The sequence below is a fragment of the Mesoplodon bidens genome, assembly GCF_964165515.1.
Source record: "Mesoplodon bidens genome assembly, chromosome: 5".
In the NCBI taxonomy this organism is placed as follows: domain Eukaryota; kingdom Metazoa; phylum Chordata; class Mammalia; order Artiodactyla; family Ziphiidae; genus Mesoplodon; species Mesoplodon bidens.
This window is the reverse complement of record NC_138161.1, coordinates 12,501,176-12,517,097: the sequence shown is the minus strand read 5'-3', so window position 1 is coordinate 12,517,097 and position 15,922 is coordinate 12,501,176. Positions and strand designations below refer to the sequence as shown.

General features: G+C 46.5%; 1 protein-coding gene and 1 pseudogene across 2 annotated transcripts in view; one reads left to right on the top strand and one right to left on the bottom strand.

The window, feature by feature from the left end:
* Window positions 1-564: 564 nt before the first annotated feature.
* Window positions 565-1,554, bottom strand: LOC308617694 (mortality factor 4-like protein 1; annotated as a pseudogene). Its single transcript has one exon. The product of its transcript is annotated as a mortality factor 4-like protein 1 (transcript).
* A 9,262-nt stretch (window positions 1,555-10,816) lies between these two features.
* Window positions 10,817-15,922, top strand: part of LOC308617292 (interleukin-10 receptor subunit beta-like) — a 43,704-nt gene continuing 38,598 nt past the window's right edge. Inside the window, 4 exon segments of the mRNA XM_081234228.1 lie at window positions 10,817-10,981; window positions 11,347-11,388; window positions 12,846-12,969; window positions 14,319-14,491. Coding sequence (XP_081090354.1) covers window positions 10,846-10,981; window positions 11,347-11,388; window positions 12,846-12,969; window positions 14,319-14,491 — 475 coding nt within the window. The 5' untranslated portion in view covers window positions 10,817-10,845.

Genomic DNA, 15,922 nt, shown 5'->3' with positions numbered 1-15,922 from the left:
CACATATTATAAAAGCGCATAGTGTCAAAGGAGTAAAACCACCAGCATTCAAAAGCAGCTTTGTTGGGCTTCCCAGGTGGCGCAGTGGTTGAGAGTCCGCTTGCCGATGCGGGGGACGCGGGTTCGTGCCCCGGTCCGGGAAGATCCCACATGCCGCGGAGCGGCTGGGCCCGTGAGTCATGGCCGCTGAGCCTGCGCGTCCGGAGCCTGTGCTCCGCAACGGGAGAGGCCACAAGAGTGAGAGGCCCGCGTACCGCAAAAAAAAAAAAAAAAAAAAAAAAAAAAAAAGCAGCTTTGTCAACTAAGCAATAAAACACTCTACAGTACGTCTCCCTGTTGTCCATCATTGAATACACTGGTAGCAACTTAGAAATGAAAAAAAAAAAAGAAAAGAAAAGAAAAAAGGAGCTGTAACCCCTTTTATTTGCTGTTTAAAATCAAACAGAAAACAAACATCACTTCTTTTATACACTAACATTTCCAAAGTACATCATTTGTACAAGAGAAGCACTAAGAAACAAAAATGTGTTTACAGAGATCCAAACATGAGTGAGTAAAAGCATCTCACACAGCTTTCCAAGGGTACTCAGGAGAAGCCACTTCATAATCCCTGGCACTAAACAAAGTTGCAGAGTTCTTTGCCAGGTATTTTAGGAAATCATAAAGATAATTCAGTAATAAAGCAAGGCTCTTCTCATCCAGAGGTGTATAGGCCAACACTGTTCCAATACATACAAATAATCTCAGTAGATGTGGCACTCCGTACACCGGGGACATAGGCGTAGCAGGGTGATCTGCGAGGATTTCAGCATACTGTGGTCTCTCAAATTTGTAGAGTAGCTGGGTGCCCAACACTGCATTGAAGTATTCCTTTATCCCTGCCACAGTTTCATTAACAGCATACTCATTATCTGTGTTTCCTCAAGATTTCTCATAATTTGCAAAATCCTCTAGAATGGAATCCACATTCTTCTTGGCAGGAAGATAAAAGAGCTGTTTTTGCCGGGTAATTAAGTCCTAGTCATCAACAAGCCATGGTTTTAGTTCTTCAGGAATCTTTAACTTCAACTCTATTCATGAATATTTCCTCATTTTCAACAGTCGGGTCTCCTCGGGCCCTTTTCTGTGGGAGGCTGAGGTGTCTCACTGGTGCTACCACCATCTCCATTTCCAGGTGTTTTCTGTTTGTTCTTTTTTGTTTTCACGTCACCATTTTTCTGTTGCAGACCAGAAGTCTCCTTTCCAGGGGCAGCCCCTCTCACCTTCCCCCCTGCATACTGCTCCTGACTGGCTTTTTGAAGTTCTTGTTGTTTCTGCAAATTGGTGTCCGCGTACTTGAGTACTCTGCTTTCTGGAACACATTCATCCCAATTTTTATTCCAACCACTGTAATGTATAAAGTATTTCACCTGTTTATCCTTTATGGCCACCTTTACACACTTTGCTTCATAAAGAAGAGGTCCATGGAAGCACAGCACTCTCTCACCCTCCTGGAATTTAGGCTTCTGGTCCTGCTTTGGCACCAATTTTAAGTGATTGGCCGCCCCCTCCTCCTTCTCCCACCATCCCGACCACTGCCCCCTACTCTCTACCTCGCCCAGCTCCGCGTGAGACACGCCTTCAGGCACCGCCAGCTCTACATCTGGGCCGATTTTCCCCCAGGAGTTTTTAACTCTCAAGCTAGTCCATGCTCAGCCTCCAGCAGTAAGTCAAGCACGGTTTGTTTTCCTGTTTTCTGAGGCTTCTGTTCCTTGTCCACTGATTCTCTGCATTTGCCCGTCTCTCCAGTTTTGGGGGCTGCAGTTTGCCCTGTGACCTCAATTCACTAATGGATCTAAGAAGAGTTGATTTTACCATTGGTTCAGCTTTTCTCTTGTGAAGAGTGGAGTGACAAATTCTAAACTCTACGTCTTGGGGTGGACAGCATTTGCTTTTTGGTTTTTTTTAAAATTTTTGGCTGTGTTGGGTCTTTGTTGCTGCACGTGGGCTTTCTCTAGTTGCAGAGAGCGGGGGCTACTCTTTGTTGAGGTGCGCAGGCTTCTCATTGCGGTGGCTTCTCTTGCTGCAGAGCATTGGCTCTAGGCGCGCGGGCTTCAGTAGTTGTGGCACGCGGGCTCAGTAGTTGTGGGACGCAGGCTCAGTAGTTGTGGCACACAGGCTCTAGAGCACAGGCTCAGTAGTTGTGGCGCACGGGCTTAGTTGCTCCACGGCATGTGGGATCTTCCCAGAGCAGGGCTCGAACCCATGTCCCCTGCATTGGCAGGTGGATTCTTAACCTCTGCGCCCCCAGGGAAGTCCAGCATTTGTTTTTAAACAAATCTTTTCCCTGATTGTATAAGTAAAAATTTTTACCTAGAAAATGTAGAACGTAAAAAGAAAAAAATAATCATATATAATCACCCAATCTTCAATTAGTCATAGTTAACATTTTGATATATTTTTAGTTGTAATGTATGCATATGTCTTTATAAAAAGGTACATGCAATTTTGTATTGGCTTTCCTCCACTTTCAGAGACTATTTCTGCATCTTCTCTTAAACTGCTGCTGAAAATATTTTCAATGTCGAATGTCTTTTGTGAGCACCAAGGCCCCATGATGAGTTCCCGTCAGGTTTTCTGGGGCTGGTGGGAATTCTGCTCCTCTTGGAGACGAAGGGTTAACATGTGAAGCAGTCTGACATCCTCTTATGATCATCTCTGTGCCTTTTGTACAGAGGGGCAACAGCAAATGTTAGTTAATTTGATGGATGAAAATGTTCTTTTTTAACATCTACAGAAAGTGTGAAACATCGTACTCCTCCCTTGTCAGAACACTGAAAGTGAAACTGAATTCTCAGTTAGAATTACCTAGATGGTTAGTTGTTTTTTCTTTTTCTTCTCCTCCTTCAAACGGATTTTAACATGTACATTTCAGTAGCTTTAATGTTTAAAATATACATACATTTGGGACTTCCCTGGTGGTCCAGTGGTTAAGAATCCGCCCTTCCATTTCTGGGGGGGTGGGGGGCACGGTTCCAACCATGGTTGGGAAACTAGCATCCTGCATCTGGCATGCCCCTGGGCACGGCCAAAAAATAAATAGAAATACATTTTTTAAAATTTACATACATTTTACTGAAAGCTACCTCATGTTCTATTTTGGAAATTGATGGGATATAAATGATAGGTAAACAAGATAATGAGAGACTGTCTTTCCTCTCTACCTACTCCCAAAGACGTTGATCAGTGGAGGACTGGGCAACCAGGAACACAGAGGAAAGACCCACAGAGAAGGGGGAGGGAGCCAATATTTACCATATTTACAAAGTTCTGCTTGAGCCTGGAACTATACCAAGCCTTTACAACTCATGATAGTTATTTTTATCCCTGTTTTATTGATTGGAGAATTATTATCTGAGCAGTTTGTGGAACTAGTAAAGAGGGGGTGGTGCAGCAGAGAGCCCGTTCGGTCTTTTGTTCATTCATTCATTCAACACATTTTTACTGAGTGGATTAAATGTGCCAGGCATTGTTCTAAGTGACAGGCACTGTTCCAGCCCCTGAGGATACTGCTGTAAACACAACAGCCAAAATCCTTTCTCTTTTCCCCAGTGGAGCTTACATGGAGGAGGGGTGGCGGCGGAAGGCGCCGTCTTAATAAATCTGGGTAAATTACCAAGACCTGGTGTCCCCGCCCCTCCCGGGCACCAGCTCTCCGCTGGGGGCCGGCGCTCGGCGCGCGCACCCGCGCTAAAGACTTGCTCCACCTCTCGGGGAGGAGACCCCGAGGACCTATCCGGAGCATCCTCGGAGCGGAGGGTGAGGGCCACCACCTCGCCACTTCTCTCGCCTTTGCCCCACGACGGCCGTCGCTGCCGAAGCGCCGCCAGCCGCGCACATCCTGGTAGCGAGCGCCGACCAGGGGTGCGGAGGGGTGGCGGCGGAGCCGGGCTGCGGAGGGTGCGCCCGAGGCTCGCACCCCGAGGACAACGGCGAGGCCAAACGGCCGAGGTAACGCGGGGCTACTGGAGTGGCGGGGACAGGGGGCGGGGACCGGGCGAACGCCGTCTCCCCGCAGCCGCTTCCCGGAATCCCTCTCCAGGTTCCTGTCTCTCCCCCCACCCGGATTCCACGGGCTCCCGCCGGCGCTCCGGGCCGGGGGTTGTTTTGCCGCCGCCCTTCTCCCGGGGGCCGCCCCCTGCCCCCCCCCCCCACCGCGGCCCGGCGGGTCGTTGGAGTGCGTCCACTGACTGGCCCCCGCGGCCGCGCTGCCCTCGGCCCTGGCCGGCCGTCCCGCGCTCATCGCCCCTCCTGGGAGCCGTCTTCATGCGCCCAGCCCTGCGGCTCCACCACCTGCCACACCGGGGTCGCGGGCCGCTGCGAGATGAGAGCCACTGTCAAGTTCAAAAGTCAAACTCCTCTCGAGCCACAGCGCCTTGCAAAACTGGGTTACCGGCTCGGGTCTCCGGTCCGGGGTTTTCCGCCCGCCCTCCAAGAGCGCAAACTGACTTTAGCCATCCCTTGTTCCCGGGCGGGAGAGGGTCACGGAGGGGCAACCGGAGCTGGAGTGCCCTATGTCCTTTCAGACCCATCGCTTGGAAGCTGGAGGGAGGACGGGGCGATGGGACAGCGTCGCGGGGACAGGAGTGGGTCCCCCTCCAGGGTCGGGAAGGAATGAGGAACCGGGTGCGAGTCGACGCTCGCCTTTCAACCCTGACCAGAGAAACCAGTTAAACCCAGTTAATTGGGTCCATCAACCCACTTGTGTGGCTAGCGATGGCTTTGAGAAACTCTGGATGTCCCGTCTGTCTGTCTGTCTCTCTCTCTCTCTCTTAATGTTTGTTTGATTTCCTTGCTTTTGTTTGGCAGAAAGTCTTAGAAACTGAGCGGAACGAGGTGGGAGGTGCAGACGCAGGTGCAGCGAGCGAGAGGCCTGGAGTCCCCCCGCCCCCAGGTGTCACACTAACTGACCCCGGCGGCTGAGACCAACAGGCCTTCCGTCACTTGTCCTGCATCTTGGACAGGTTTCAAAGTATCCTCCCCCCTACGGTTCTGGCTTGGAGATAAAAGGGGTGAAAGGGAGGCCATAGCAAAATTTGCTCTAAAGAAAACGTTTCCTCGTGATGTGCGTATCAGTGATAAGGTTTGACCTGCTTGTCGCAGGAAATGACTTGATTCCCACCCTCTGCACCACCAAGGAAGTCCTAGTTCTCTCTGGAAGCATGGATCGGTAAACAGGGTCGAACAGTTAGAATGCTGTGAACAGATCATATTCCAACTTCCTAATGTCTTTTGTAATTTTCTTTAACTTTAGAGGGATATTTTAGGGAGCTATTCTTTCTTATGGAAATAATTTAAATGTCAACAGTTTCTTCAGCCTTTGCTTCAGTTTTGTTCCAAGTAAAATTAAATTTAGACAGAAACATCTGTGTGAGTGTGTGTGTTGTGTGTGTCTATGCATGGAAAGATCTCTGGGATTCTGTTCACCTAATGTTAATGATGGAAATATCAGGATGCTGGGATTTTACTTTTATACATTATTTTTAATTTTTTTAATGAGCACGTAAGAAGTATTTTTACCCAAACAAGACATAAACTAGAAACAAATATGCCAAGATGTCAACAATGGTTGGTGCTTGGTGGTAAAAATAAAGATGATTGTTACTTTCTTCTTTGTGCTTTTTTTTGTATTATTATTTGTTTAATTTCCAGGAGGAGAAGTATGTAGTTTTATTGGTAGAGTCTTTCTGAATCCATTCATTCATTGATTGGCAAAGATGCGCCAGGTGTCAGGCTGTGCCGGGTAGGAGAAAAGACAGCATTCTGCTCTCTAGCAGGAGAATAGGGGGCAGCAAGTTCCGTGAGGGTTGTCTGGCTGTCTGTTTATTTAGGAGGAGTTGAAATTCAGAGAAGAATCACTTTGCCCAGGTTGCATCTCTTTGAGCTGGGCCTTAAAAATGGGTAGTTTTTTGTTTGGGTAGCAATGGCAAGGATTGCTGGGTGGGGAGTCGGGGAGGGGGCAGGGTGAGTGGCGATGGGAGTGTCAGAGCAGGATGTGGTGTGTTGCCCAGAGCTCGGCACTTGTGTGGGACAGTAGTGGGAACACTGGAAAGGCTGGTGGCAGCCTTGAATTCAACCTAAGGCTTTGGTTTCTTGTCAGGCAGCAGTGAACTACAGGCTGGGCTGGTGGCAGAATGTGCAAGGCCCGGAGCAAAATTAAAATGCAGGGCCCAGGGCTTCCCTGGTGGCGCAGTGGTTGAGAGTCCGCCTGCCGATGCAGGGGACACGGGTTCGTGCCCCGGTCCAGGAAGATCCCACATGCTGCGCAGTGGCTGGGCCCGTGGGCCATGGCCGCTGAGCCTGCGCATCCGGAGCCTGTGCTCCGCAACGGGAGAGGCCACAACAGTGAGAGGCCCGCGTACCGCAAAAAAAAAAAAAAAAAAAAAAAAATTCAGGGCCCCATTGGATTAAAAAGTAGGAAAAATACCACCAAAGGTACAAAAATATAAAGCTTTTTCTTTTCTTCAGTGGTGTCTCTCAACCTGCCCTTTTTTTTCTATTGAAGGTCATTCTAAGTAAAAAAACATAAATTTAATTACTAGCATGAATTTTACCATTCTCCTTTATATTGTGCAAAAGCCAGATCTAAATGCAAATACGAGCATTTAATCCAAATGAAGAATCACCGAATTACAATTGGCATTTCATAGCACACAAAACAGCAGACTTGAATTCAAGCTAAAAACACATTAAAAATTCCTCTTGACTATCACACTATCAGGTCTCACCCAGGGTTTTCTAGAGAAATCCAAAAGATTCCAAGTCAAAATTGCCACCTACCACCCATGAGCTATCCAGGCACCTCAACTTATCCCATAATATTGTATCCATTCAGAACATCCACAGAGAGATCTTTGTGAGATGTGATGTTATCTCCCATCATTACTCCTCAGCAGAGGGCCTGCACGGTTGTGGACATTCCCTAGGTGCTGGGCACACCAGGGTTGTAGAATGCCACTTTGCGTGTGACTCCCCTGTTACCTGGTCATCTGTCCTGTGGCCTCTGGTCCCTCTGTTTTGTTCTGATGGTAGCGCATCTTTGCCTTAGTTCTGCATCTGCAAAACCTTCCCCGTCTTCAGCAGCTGAGAAGTACACACACACGACTACACAATTAGAAGTCCCGCTCTCCTACGCTGGGCCAGGGGACGCCTCCTTCCTCTCTTTGTTCCTGGTGACTCATACTCCACTTCCAGTTAGGTTTCTGGTACTAGATTCTTGCTTGCTTGGAAAATCTAATTCCCCATCTTGGCATCCTGCCTGGATTTGTTCATGAAGCTCCTTAAAACTCTCCCCGACTCCAAACAGATCAGGCTTCCTGAAGCTCTGGTTACTCTCATCACTGCAGCCAGGGCTACAGTCCCCAGGGACCCTGCATGTAGAAGAGTGCCACACTTGGTTGATTGCTCTCCTGTGGTTGTCTTGAAATTCTTCATCATTTTATCTTTGAACTTGTGTGTTGGTAGTGAAATCTGGTGGGACAGTGGAACACATGGCAGGCCTGGAGTCTCGGTTCACACTTGGGTCTTACTCGCCCCTTCTCTGCAGGATGGGGACCCTGCCTGGCCTCTCTCTCTACACCCCTTGACTGTTGACACTCTTTTCATGGGGGCAGCAGCTGGGTTGCATCGTGGGAGACTCCCATGTTGCACTGATGCCCACCTGGCATGTGAACAGGGAGGGTAGGCCAGGCAGACTGGAAGCTGTCCCCGGCCCGCCTCACCCAGGTCATGACTAGCTGGTCCATCGTGGGTTAAGTTTCTAGGTCAGCCTTGATTCAGGTACATAGCGTAGCCAGGAGCAGAGGTTTAAAGACACTTCAGCGTCACCAGCACGCTGTGGATTGGGATAGCAGGTCCTTGGAAAGGGGAGACTCAGGGTTTGATTTTCCCAGAGCCCATCCCAGGCTGGTGTGCTGGGTGGCAACAGGAGAGGGTTCCCAGCATCCTTCAGGTGCAAGTGCATGTGTGCACCTGTGGGGAGTGGCACTGGCCCTGAGTATCCCTGTGCATGAGAGAGTGCTTCTTGGGCTGGCTGTGTGCCTGGGGCGACCCTCTCTTCCTCCTTGCTACCTTCCTGAGTCTGGTTTGCTTCTTGAGTTTGCTACTTCAAGACATGCTCCCATTTTCATTTTGACTCGGGGCCTGATGCTGCGTCAGTGTTTTGGGGGGACTGAAGAATACCCAGTTGCTTGGATGGAGGGAGACAAAAGCTCTGAGGGAGAGAAAGAATGAGACCGATTGGGGGTTCCTTAAAATGTTTGAAGAATTCCTTTCTCACCTTGGAGGAAGACTTTCTAACTGTAACTCAAAATGCAGGTGCTAAGAAAGAAAATACCTTTAAATCTGAAAGCATAGAACCCAGAAGTTTCTGCATGGTTTAAAAAACACAAATAGCACAGGCAAATCAAAGGACAAATGACAGAGAAAAGTGACAACGGCAGAGAAAAATAAAAAAAGATGTGATCCATATCACAAAGGGCCAGTTTCCCTCATACTTAAAAAGCTCCTTCAAACCAATAAGAAAAAAAAGCAACAACTCAATAGAAAAATGGACAAAGATACAGACAGTTAAGAAAGGAAATAGCTCTTCCATATATGAAAACATGCTCAATCTTACCCAGAATAAGAGAAATACAAAATGAATATTAGTCCGAAGACAACTTTGCATTTATGAATTTGATTTTTAGAAATCCAAGAGCTTGATGGTTATCATGATCATAATCATTATTCATCCCCACAAGCTCTTCCTTTGTGGGGAAGCAGAAATTCTCACACATCGCAGGCAGCTGTGTACATTGGTACAGCCACAAGCGGCAAGAGTGTGACTGTTTCTATCAAAATTACAAATGCAAGGACTTCCCCGGTGGTCCAGTGGTTAGGACTCCGCGCTTTCATTGCAGAGGGCACGGGTTCGATTCCTGGTCGGGGAACTAAGATCCCACAAGCCACACGCCGTGCGGCCAAAAAAAAAACCAAGAAAAATTACAAATGGCCCCTTGGTGCCAGGTCTCTTCTGTCTGCCCCATGCAAACCCAGCCTCCACCTTCCCCGCCCTTTACTGTGCCCTGGGATCCTGTCTTGTATGGGTACAGCTGCCCGCAGCCTTGTCCTGTGACTTCTGATTGGGTTCAGCCACTGGGGAGCCCCAAGTAAGAGAAGACAGAGAGGAATGTTTATCCGTCAGCCCCCTCGCTGCACAGTCACCTAGGGTCGGCTTACATCCTAGCTCCTCAGACAGGATTCTCTCCTTCCAAATTCCAGTGTTGATATCTTCCCCCTGCACCTCAAACCCAGGATGATAAGAACCCCTGCTGTTGTTAGTTTCAGATACTACACTCTTCCTTATGGTTGGCCTGCATCTGGCTCACACATTTGTAAATAGTCCCTTGATTAAACTCTTCCTCAAATGATCCTAACTTAAATGTGCTGTTTCCTGCTGGGACCCTGACTGATACACCCTTTGGCCTAGCAATCCTACTTCTAGGAAGCTTTCTCACACTTAGACTTGACATGTGCAGAATAAGGCATTTCCAAGATTATCCACTGCAGAAACAGTTGGAAGCCACTCAAATGTTCGCCGTGGGGACTGATTATATAAATCATGGTATGTCCATAGAGTAGACTATGCAACTATTTAAAAACACAAGGAAATTCTCTTTGGTGCTGATGTAGAAAGACCTCCCAAATATATTTTTAAGTAGAAAAAGCAGGAATTGGACAGGGAATGTATATGCTATCTCTGTGTAAAAAAAAAAAAAAGGGTGGGGGGATAAGAGTACATGTTTGTCTTTGCTTATGCATGAAGAAATTCTGAAGGACTCACCAAAAAAACAAATAAATATAGTTTTCTGAAGGAAGCAAGACTTTTCACTATTTACTTTTTTATATGTTTAAAATTTGGGAACCAAAATTTTGGTGTTATCTGTTCAAAAGTCAAACTTAAAATTTCTACCTGCCTAGGTAGGGAATTGGTCCCAGAAGCTGAGGTAAAGCTGCTGGTGTAATGGGGTACATGATCCAGCTCCCAGAAGGGCAGAGGAAGCCTGGAATCAGGAATTTCCTGCTGATCTTTCATTGTCTTGTCTTTGCCCATTATCTTTGCAGTTTAATTAGACACTTCAGAATTTTGATCACCTAATGTTGATTGCTTTTCAGATGTGGAAGTAAAGAAAGGACGTATAAGATAACAAAGATGCTTTTGAGCCAGAATGTCTCAGCGGTTGGACCACTTAATTTGTATCCCATGGGTAAGTGTTACTTTTCTCATAGCTCCATTGCCAGGGACCCTGTTAGGGAGTAGCCAATTGATTTCCCTGCCTTGAGGATCCAGTATCAGCTGCCCAATGTCAAGAGCCAGTTGGAATGTAGATAGGAAACAAACGTTAATGGTTTGATTCACAATGGGTTTCTGCCCTACTGTTGTTTTAGGAAAACAAACAAATAATAATTGACTTAAGGCTCAATAATGAACGGGGTGAGGCTCACTGTAATTTGAAGAGTACTTTCCCTTAATACCCTCATTCTAATCCAGGGTGGAGTTTATCACTGTACTCCTACATTTGGAAAGAGGCCAGACGCCTTATCTCCCTCCTCATCACAAAACCAAAAAGTCATCCCTGAACTTTGGTTTCCACACTTCATTTATTATTGATTTCTTTTTCCATAGCCCTATTCATTTGTGCCTTTTCTTTACCATTCTTTTGATTCTATTTCAGTATCCCTGTGTCATCTGTTCCATAGTTTATCAGTAAGGTATCCATGAGTGGGACACTTCTCCCCAGACAAGTGCCATGCATTGGAGAGTATATGACAGCCCTGGTCCCCCACCTACTAAAAATGCCCCTAAGCCGCCCCCCGACTTGCCAAGTCGTGGTGACATCCAGGAAACGAATGAGAATCCCCACTTCCCATCACCAAGACCTTTCTTCTTCCACCAACCCTGGTAAATATCTTTACCTTGGAAGTTTTTTAATTAGCAGCATGCTTATTCATATTCTGAGAATTGTTCCAGACAGATGACTGCTTCTCAGGACAGTCCCTCAACCAGCCAACCCTCATGACTAGTATCAGCTTCCAAACATCTTATTTTGGATCCAGTCAGGACGAAACATCCTTAGACAATGAGCTGCTGATACCAAAGTCAGCTCTCTAAGAACTGTTTACTTGAGCTTTTTTCTTTAGCGCAAGAAAAGTCTCAATCCAATATAAATACATCTGTGAGGAAGAATCCCAGACTCAGAGTAGCAACCCTCAGTTGAACCTGGTGAAAGTGTTGTCGCTTGTCTAACATGTTTTTCTTCTTCCCAGTGCACATCAGCCTCATGTTTGGTATCTCGTATGTTTTGACTGGTAAGAGATTTTTCTTGACTTGACAAAATTTTGTGTAAGGGTCAGAGTGTTGGCGTGACCATTTAGAAGTCAAAAGTGTGGGAAATTTGCTTCCTGATCCCAGATCTGTTGCCATTTTGTTTGAATCTTTTTCCTCAAATACTTTCCCCCTGGGCCTCCCTCTCAACAGTGGTTGAGAGTCCGCCTGCCGATGCAGGGGACACGGGTTCGTGCCCCGGTCCGGGAAGATCCCACACGCCGCGGAGCGGCTGGGCCTGTGCGCCATGGCCGCTGAGCCTGCGCGTCCGGAGCCTGTGCTCCGCAACGGGAGAGGCCACAACAGTGAGAGGCCCACGTACCGCAAAACAAAACAAAACAAAAAAAACACGAAACTTTCCCTGTGAAAGGAGAATTTAGCCAATACTGGTTTTCACATTTGTCTCATAAAACTATTATAAGAAATTAACACTAGAGTTAATCTTTAAACCCCTTAAAAGAATATTCGCCTCTTAATATTCTCACTAATAGAAGAATGAGGAGACACAGACTGGGCCAAACAAAAAGTCATCCAGACATAATTTCCCATTCATTTGCGTTCTTCCACCTGGTACCTGGTACCTGGTACCAGATAAGGGAAAACACATTTTTTTAAACTAAATTTCTTACCTGCATATAAACCTGTCCACAAAACATCACTCTGCATTAAATATGTATCCAAGCCTTGTGATGAGCCCTGGGGGATGAAGATTTGGCAACCAAAAAGCAAAGGCCCAGGTCCTAACCATAGGAAACTTAGATGCTTTTTGAAACTTTAACCATATAGGGCAGGGTTTGACAAATGTAGCTGTGAAGTCTCCTTCGCTGCTGCTACTTCCCAGCTACCTAACATTACATAACTCAACTTCCCAATTTCACAGTCTGTAAAATGGGTTTGTTAATAGCACCTATCAACACTTCAGCATAGGCTTGGGGATGAAATGGAAGATTCAATCTGGACACACATTCTCCCTCTCCTCTCTGTGATAGGGAATAAGCACAGTGGGGAATTCAGAGGAGGGAAAGCTTGCCGTGGACCAAGCCACTTAGGGGGACTGGAGGAGGGGTCGAGGGTCGACTTGAGAGGATGGGGTGGCCCAGGATGACATAGATTGTTTTGATCCAAACAGCCGCTGAGAGTCAGTGACAATTGGGTGAGCCCAAATTCTGTTTACACAGTGCCGAGTTCCTGTTTCCTGAGCTGGTCCACCCTGACGACGTGTTGCTCATCTATTAATTGTATTAGCTCATTTCTCGTGTCCAGCAAAACCAGTTCCTTCTGTGTTTCCAAGATCCCAGGGCTCTTGGGAGGGCTTCTCTGCTAGAAGTCTCGGCCTCCAGATCCCAAGGGACAGCTTGAACAGTGACCAAGATACAACGCTGGGCTCCAGATTTCAATCTCTCTTTCTTTCTTTTTTTTTTTTTCCTCTTGTTCCCTTTAGATTTTTCAGATGAATCTTGCACTTTAAAGATGACATTACGAAATTTGCAGTCAATCTTATCGTGGAAATTAAAAAACCATTCAATTGTACCAACTCACTATACATTATGGTACACCATCATGAGGTTGGTTTGACATTTCATTTTTCTCTTGCTAAATATATTATCTTTCTATAATGTGGGGAGTGGGGAAGAGATGATCTTACTTGTGATAGAGCTTTTCTCTCTCTCCCCCTCTTTCGCCCCTTCTCAATTTCGGTTTTTAATCAGAGCTTTAAAAGTCTAAAGACAAAAGACCCATCCATTTTTAATTACACTGAATACTTTAACAACCCAAAGTTATTTTTGACAAAGCTTGCATTTAGAACCAAAGCTAATTTCTCCATGTCAAAGCCTCAGAAGCGAAATAATGATTGTTTCTGTTTTTCACAGTTATTTCTCTGATTCAGTAAGCCTGGGTGTTGAAAAGTGCTGCATTTTCTGAGGACAGAAGTCCAAAGATCTGGTGACCATATTGATGGGTTGTGTTTACTTTCCTTTACTCAGGGAGGCATGTGGCACATCAGAAAGCTGCCTGGCCCAGACTAAGACAGGCCCAGGTCCAAAGTCTGGCTTGGTCACTAACCAACGCAGAGTGCAGCCTCTCTGTGCTAATCTTCCTACTTAGGGGCTGCTGAGGGACTCATGACCTAATGGACGGAGCCCTCTTTGGCTGTCTTCTTCCCACGTCTAACAATCACCCTCCTAAGCCATTACTTTGATCCAGTAGCCCTTCGGGGTGTCCTTTTGTTGGCTGTTTATCTGGCTTATAGCTCTTTGCTGCTGCTGACTGACCCACTGGAGGGCCTCTTGTGGGTTTCTCTTCGGCACCTGCTAAAGTCGTTAAGTTTCTCCCTGCGTTAGGCAGTCACATGTATCACCCACCTACCTTTCTGAAGCTTAAGGGAGCAGATGTCTGTGTTGTCCCCATATAGCACAGGCTGACTTAGGACTGGACCACGTGGTCCTCAGCCCGAGAGAGAGGGGGTCTCAGCGAGGGGCATTCATGACTGTCCTGTAGGGGCAGGGAGATCTGGGGCCTCTGCCATGAACGCCCAACATTTGCTCGTTCATTCATAGAGCAGATATTTACTGAGCGCCTACTACATGCCAGGGGTCAAACCGTGAAGCAAAATCCCTGCTCTCTTGGAGCAGACATTCTGAAAGGAGGCAGAGATATCAGTAAACAAAGATACAATGGGGCAGGCGGTGGCAAATGGTATGAAGAGAAATAGAGACAGGAAAGAGGGATCAAGAGAGAGGGGTGGGGGGCACAGGGTAAGGTGTGCCATTTGAAGTAAGGTGGTGAGGGCAGATGACAACACAGGGACGTTTGAGCAGAGCTAGACAAGAATGTGGAAGTGGGGTTTGCAGTTAATGGATTCTCGTCACATAAATGCTGAAGTTTTCTTTTACCATTTCTTTGCCTTTCAAAGTAAACAAGAAGATATGAAGATCGTTGGGGACTGTACGAATATCACAAGATCATTCTGTGACCTAACAGATGTGTGGGTAAACATGACAGAGATGTACATCCCCAAAGTTGTTGGATTCAGAGGGAACGCAGCTCTGGTCAGTTGTATGGGCTCTTTCTTCCTGGCAATGGACAGTGAGTCGATCTTTTTTATTGTCTTCATCATCATCACCAAGATCATCGTTATGTGCTTTGCCGTGAAGTAGGAAGTTCTACAGAGGTGTCTTAGATGCAGGGCTAAGGTTCACCTCCTGGCCCTGCTACTTCCAACTCTGTAACCGTGCAGGGGTGACTTTTCTTCTCTGAGCCTCCGTTTTCTTCTCCAAAAAGTGCAATGCTAACCTGTCCTTTGCATCCATGCCTGTACGAGGCAGGCATTCAGGCAGTAGTAGCTGCTGTTTTTCTGTTGAATTTATTTTTTATTGAAGTATAGTTGATTTACAGTGTTGTGTTCGTTTCTGGTGTGTAGAAGCTGCTACTTTTTGCTTTGTTTCACAGCCCGACAGGAAGTGGGGAACGGGGTTCAGATGGCCTGTAAGGGCTGTCACAACTCCCTGGGCCAATGTTTTCCTAACACTTCAGCCCCTGCCCCAGATCAGAGCCCCGTAGCTCTTGCACGTGTGAACGCCCAGGTGTGTGCACACGCGGGGCCCAGACTCAGAGAAGACTGGATCCCAAGAGCGGGTCTGCCCTCTTTCTTTCCCTACAACTGGAGTCAGCTCCCTGTGGCACTTGTGTTAACAGCTACAGAGCAGCTGGCAGTGGCTGTCAGCTAGACTCCATCACTTCTTCAGTGTCCTGATCTGCAGCCTGTTTCCAAGAGAAAGATTCGACTTCAGGGCCCTGTTAAAGGCTGTGTAGGTGTATATGTGCACATATGTGCTTAGCAAAGCACGCATTCAGATGACAACTGAATCCTGCTCTAGCAAACTTAGATACTTATGAGAGTCTCTGGAATTGTGGAATTGCCTATTTGTGTATGGGTCCACAGGGAAAAGAAATAGCCCAACTTATAAAACATGGTACTCAGACCATTAAAGAATGTATATTAAAATAGTAATGAGATATCATTTTTCAAGACTCAAAATGGTAAATATTAAAAATATGTAAATACCCAGATTTAGAGGAAATGCAGGGAGCGTGATTTGACACAGCCTTTCTGAAGGTATCTGGCAGTATGTATTGAGAAGCTTAGCATGTGCCTGCTCTAATCCAGAATTCCTCTAATAATTTGTCCTAAAGAAATGATTACAGCCAAATGCAAAGATTGAGCTCTAAGAATACTCACTGATGTATAGATTCTATTCAGAAAACTTAGAGCCAATCTAAATGTTCAAAAGAGTGAATCAGTTAAATCATGGGACAGCACTTAGTGGAATAGAATTAGCTGTGAAAAATTATGAGGAAGAATCAGGGTCAGCGACTTTCTATAAAGGGCCAGAGAAGAAACACTTTGGACTTTGTGGGCCATGTATGGTCTCTGTCACATATCCTTCATTTGTTCACAACCCTTTCAAAACTAACAACCATTCCAAACTTGCAGGCTGTGCAAAATCTAACCCACGG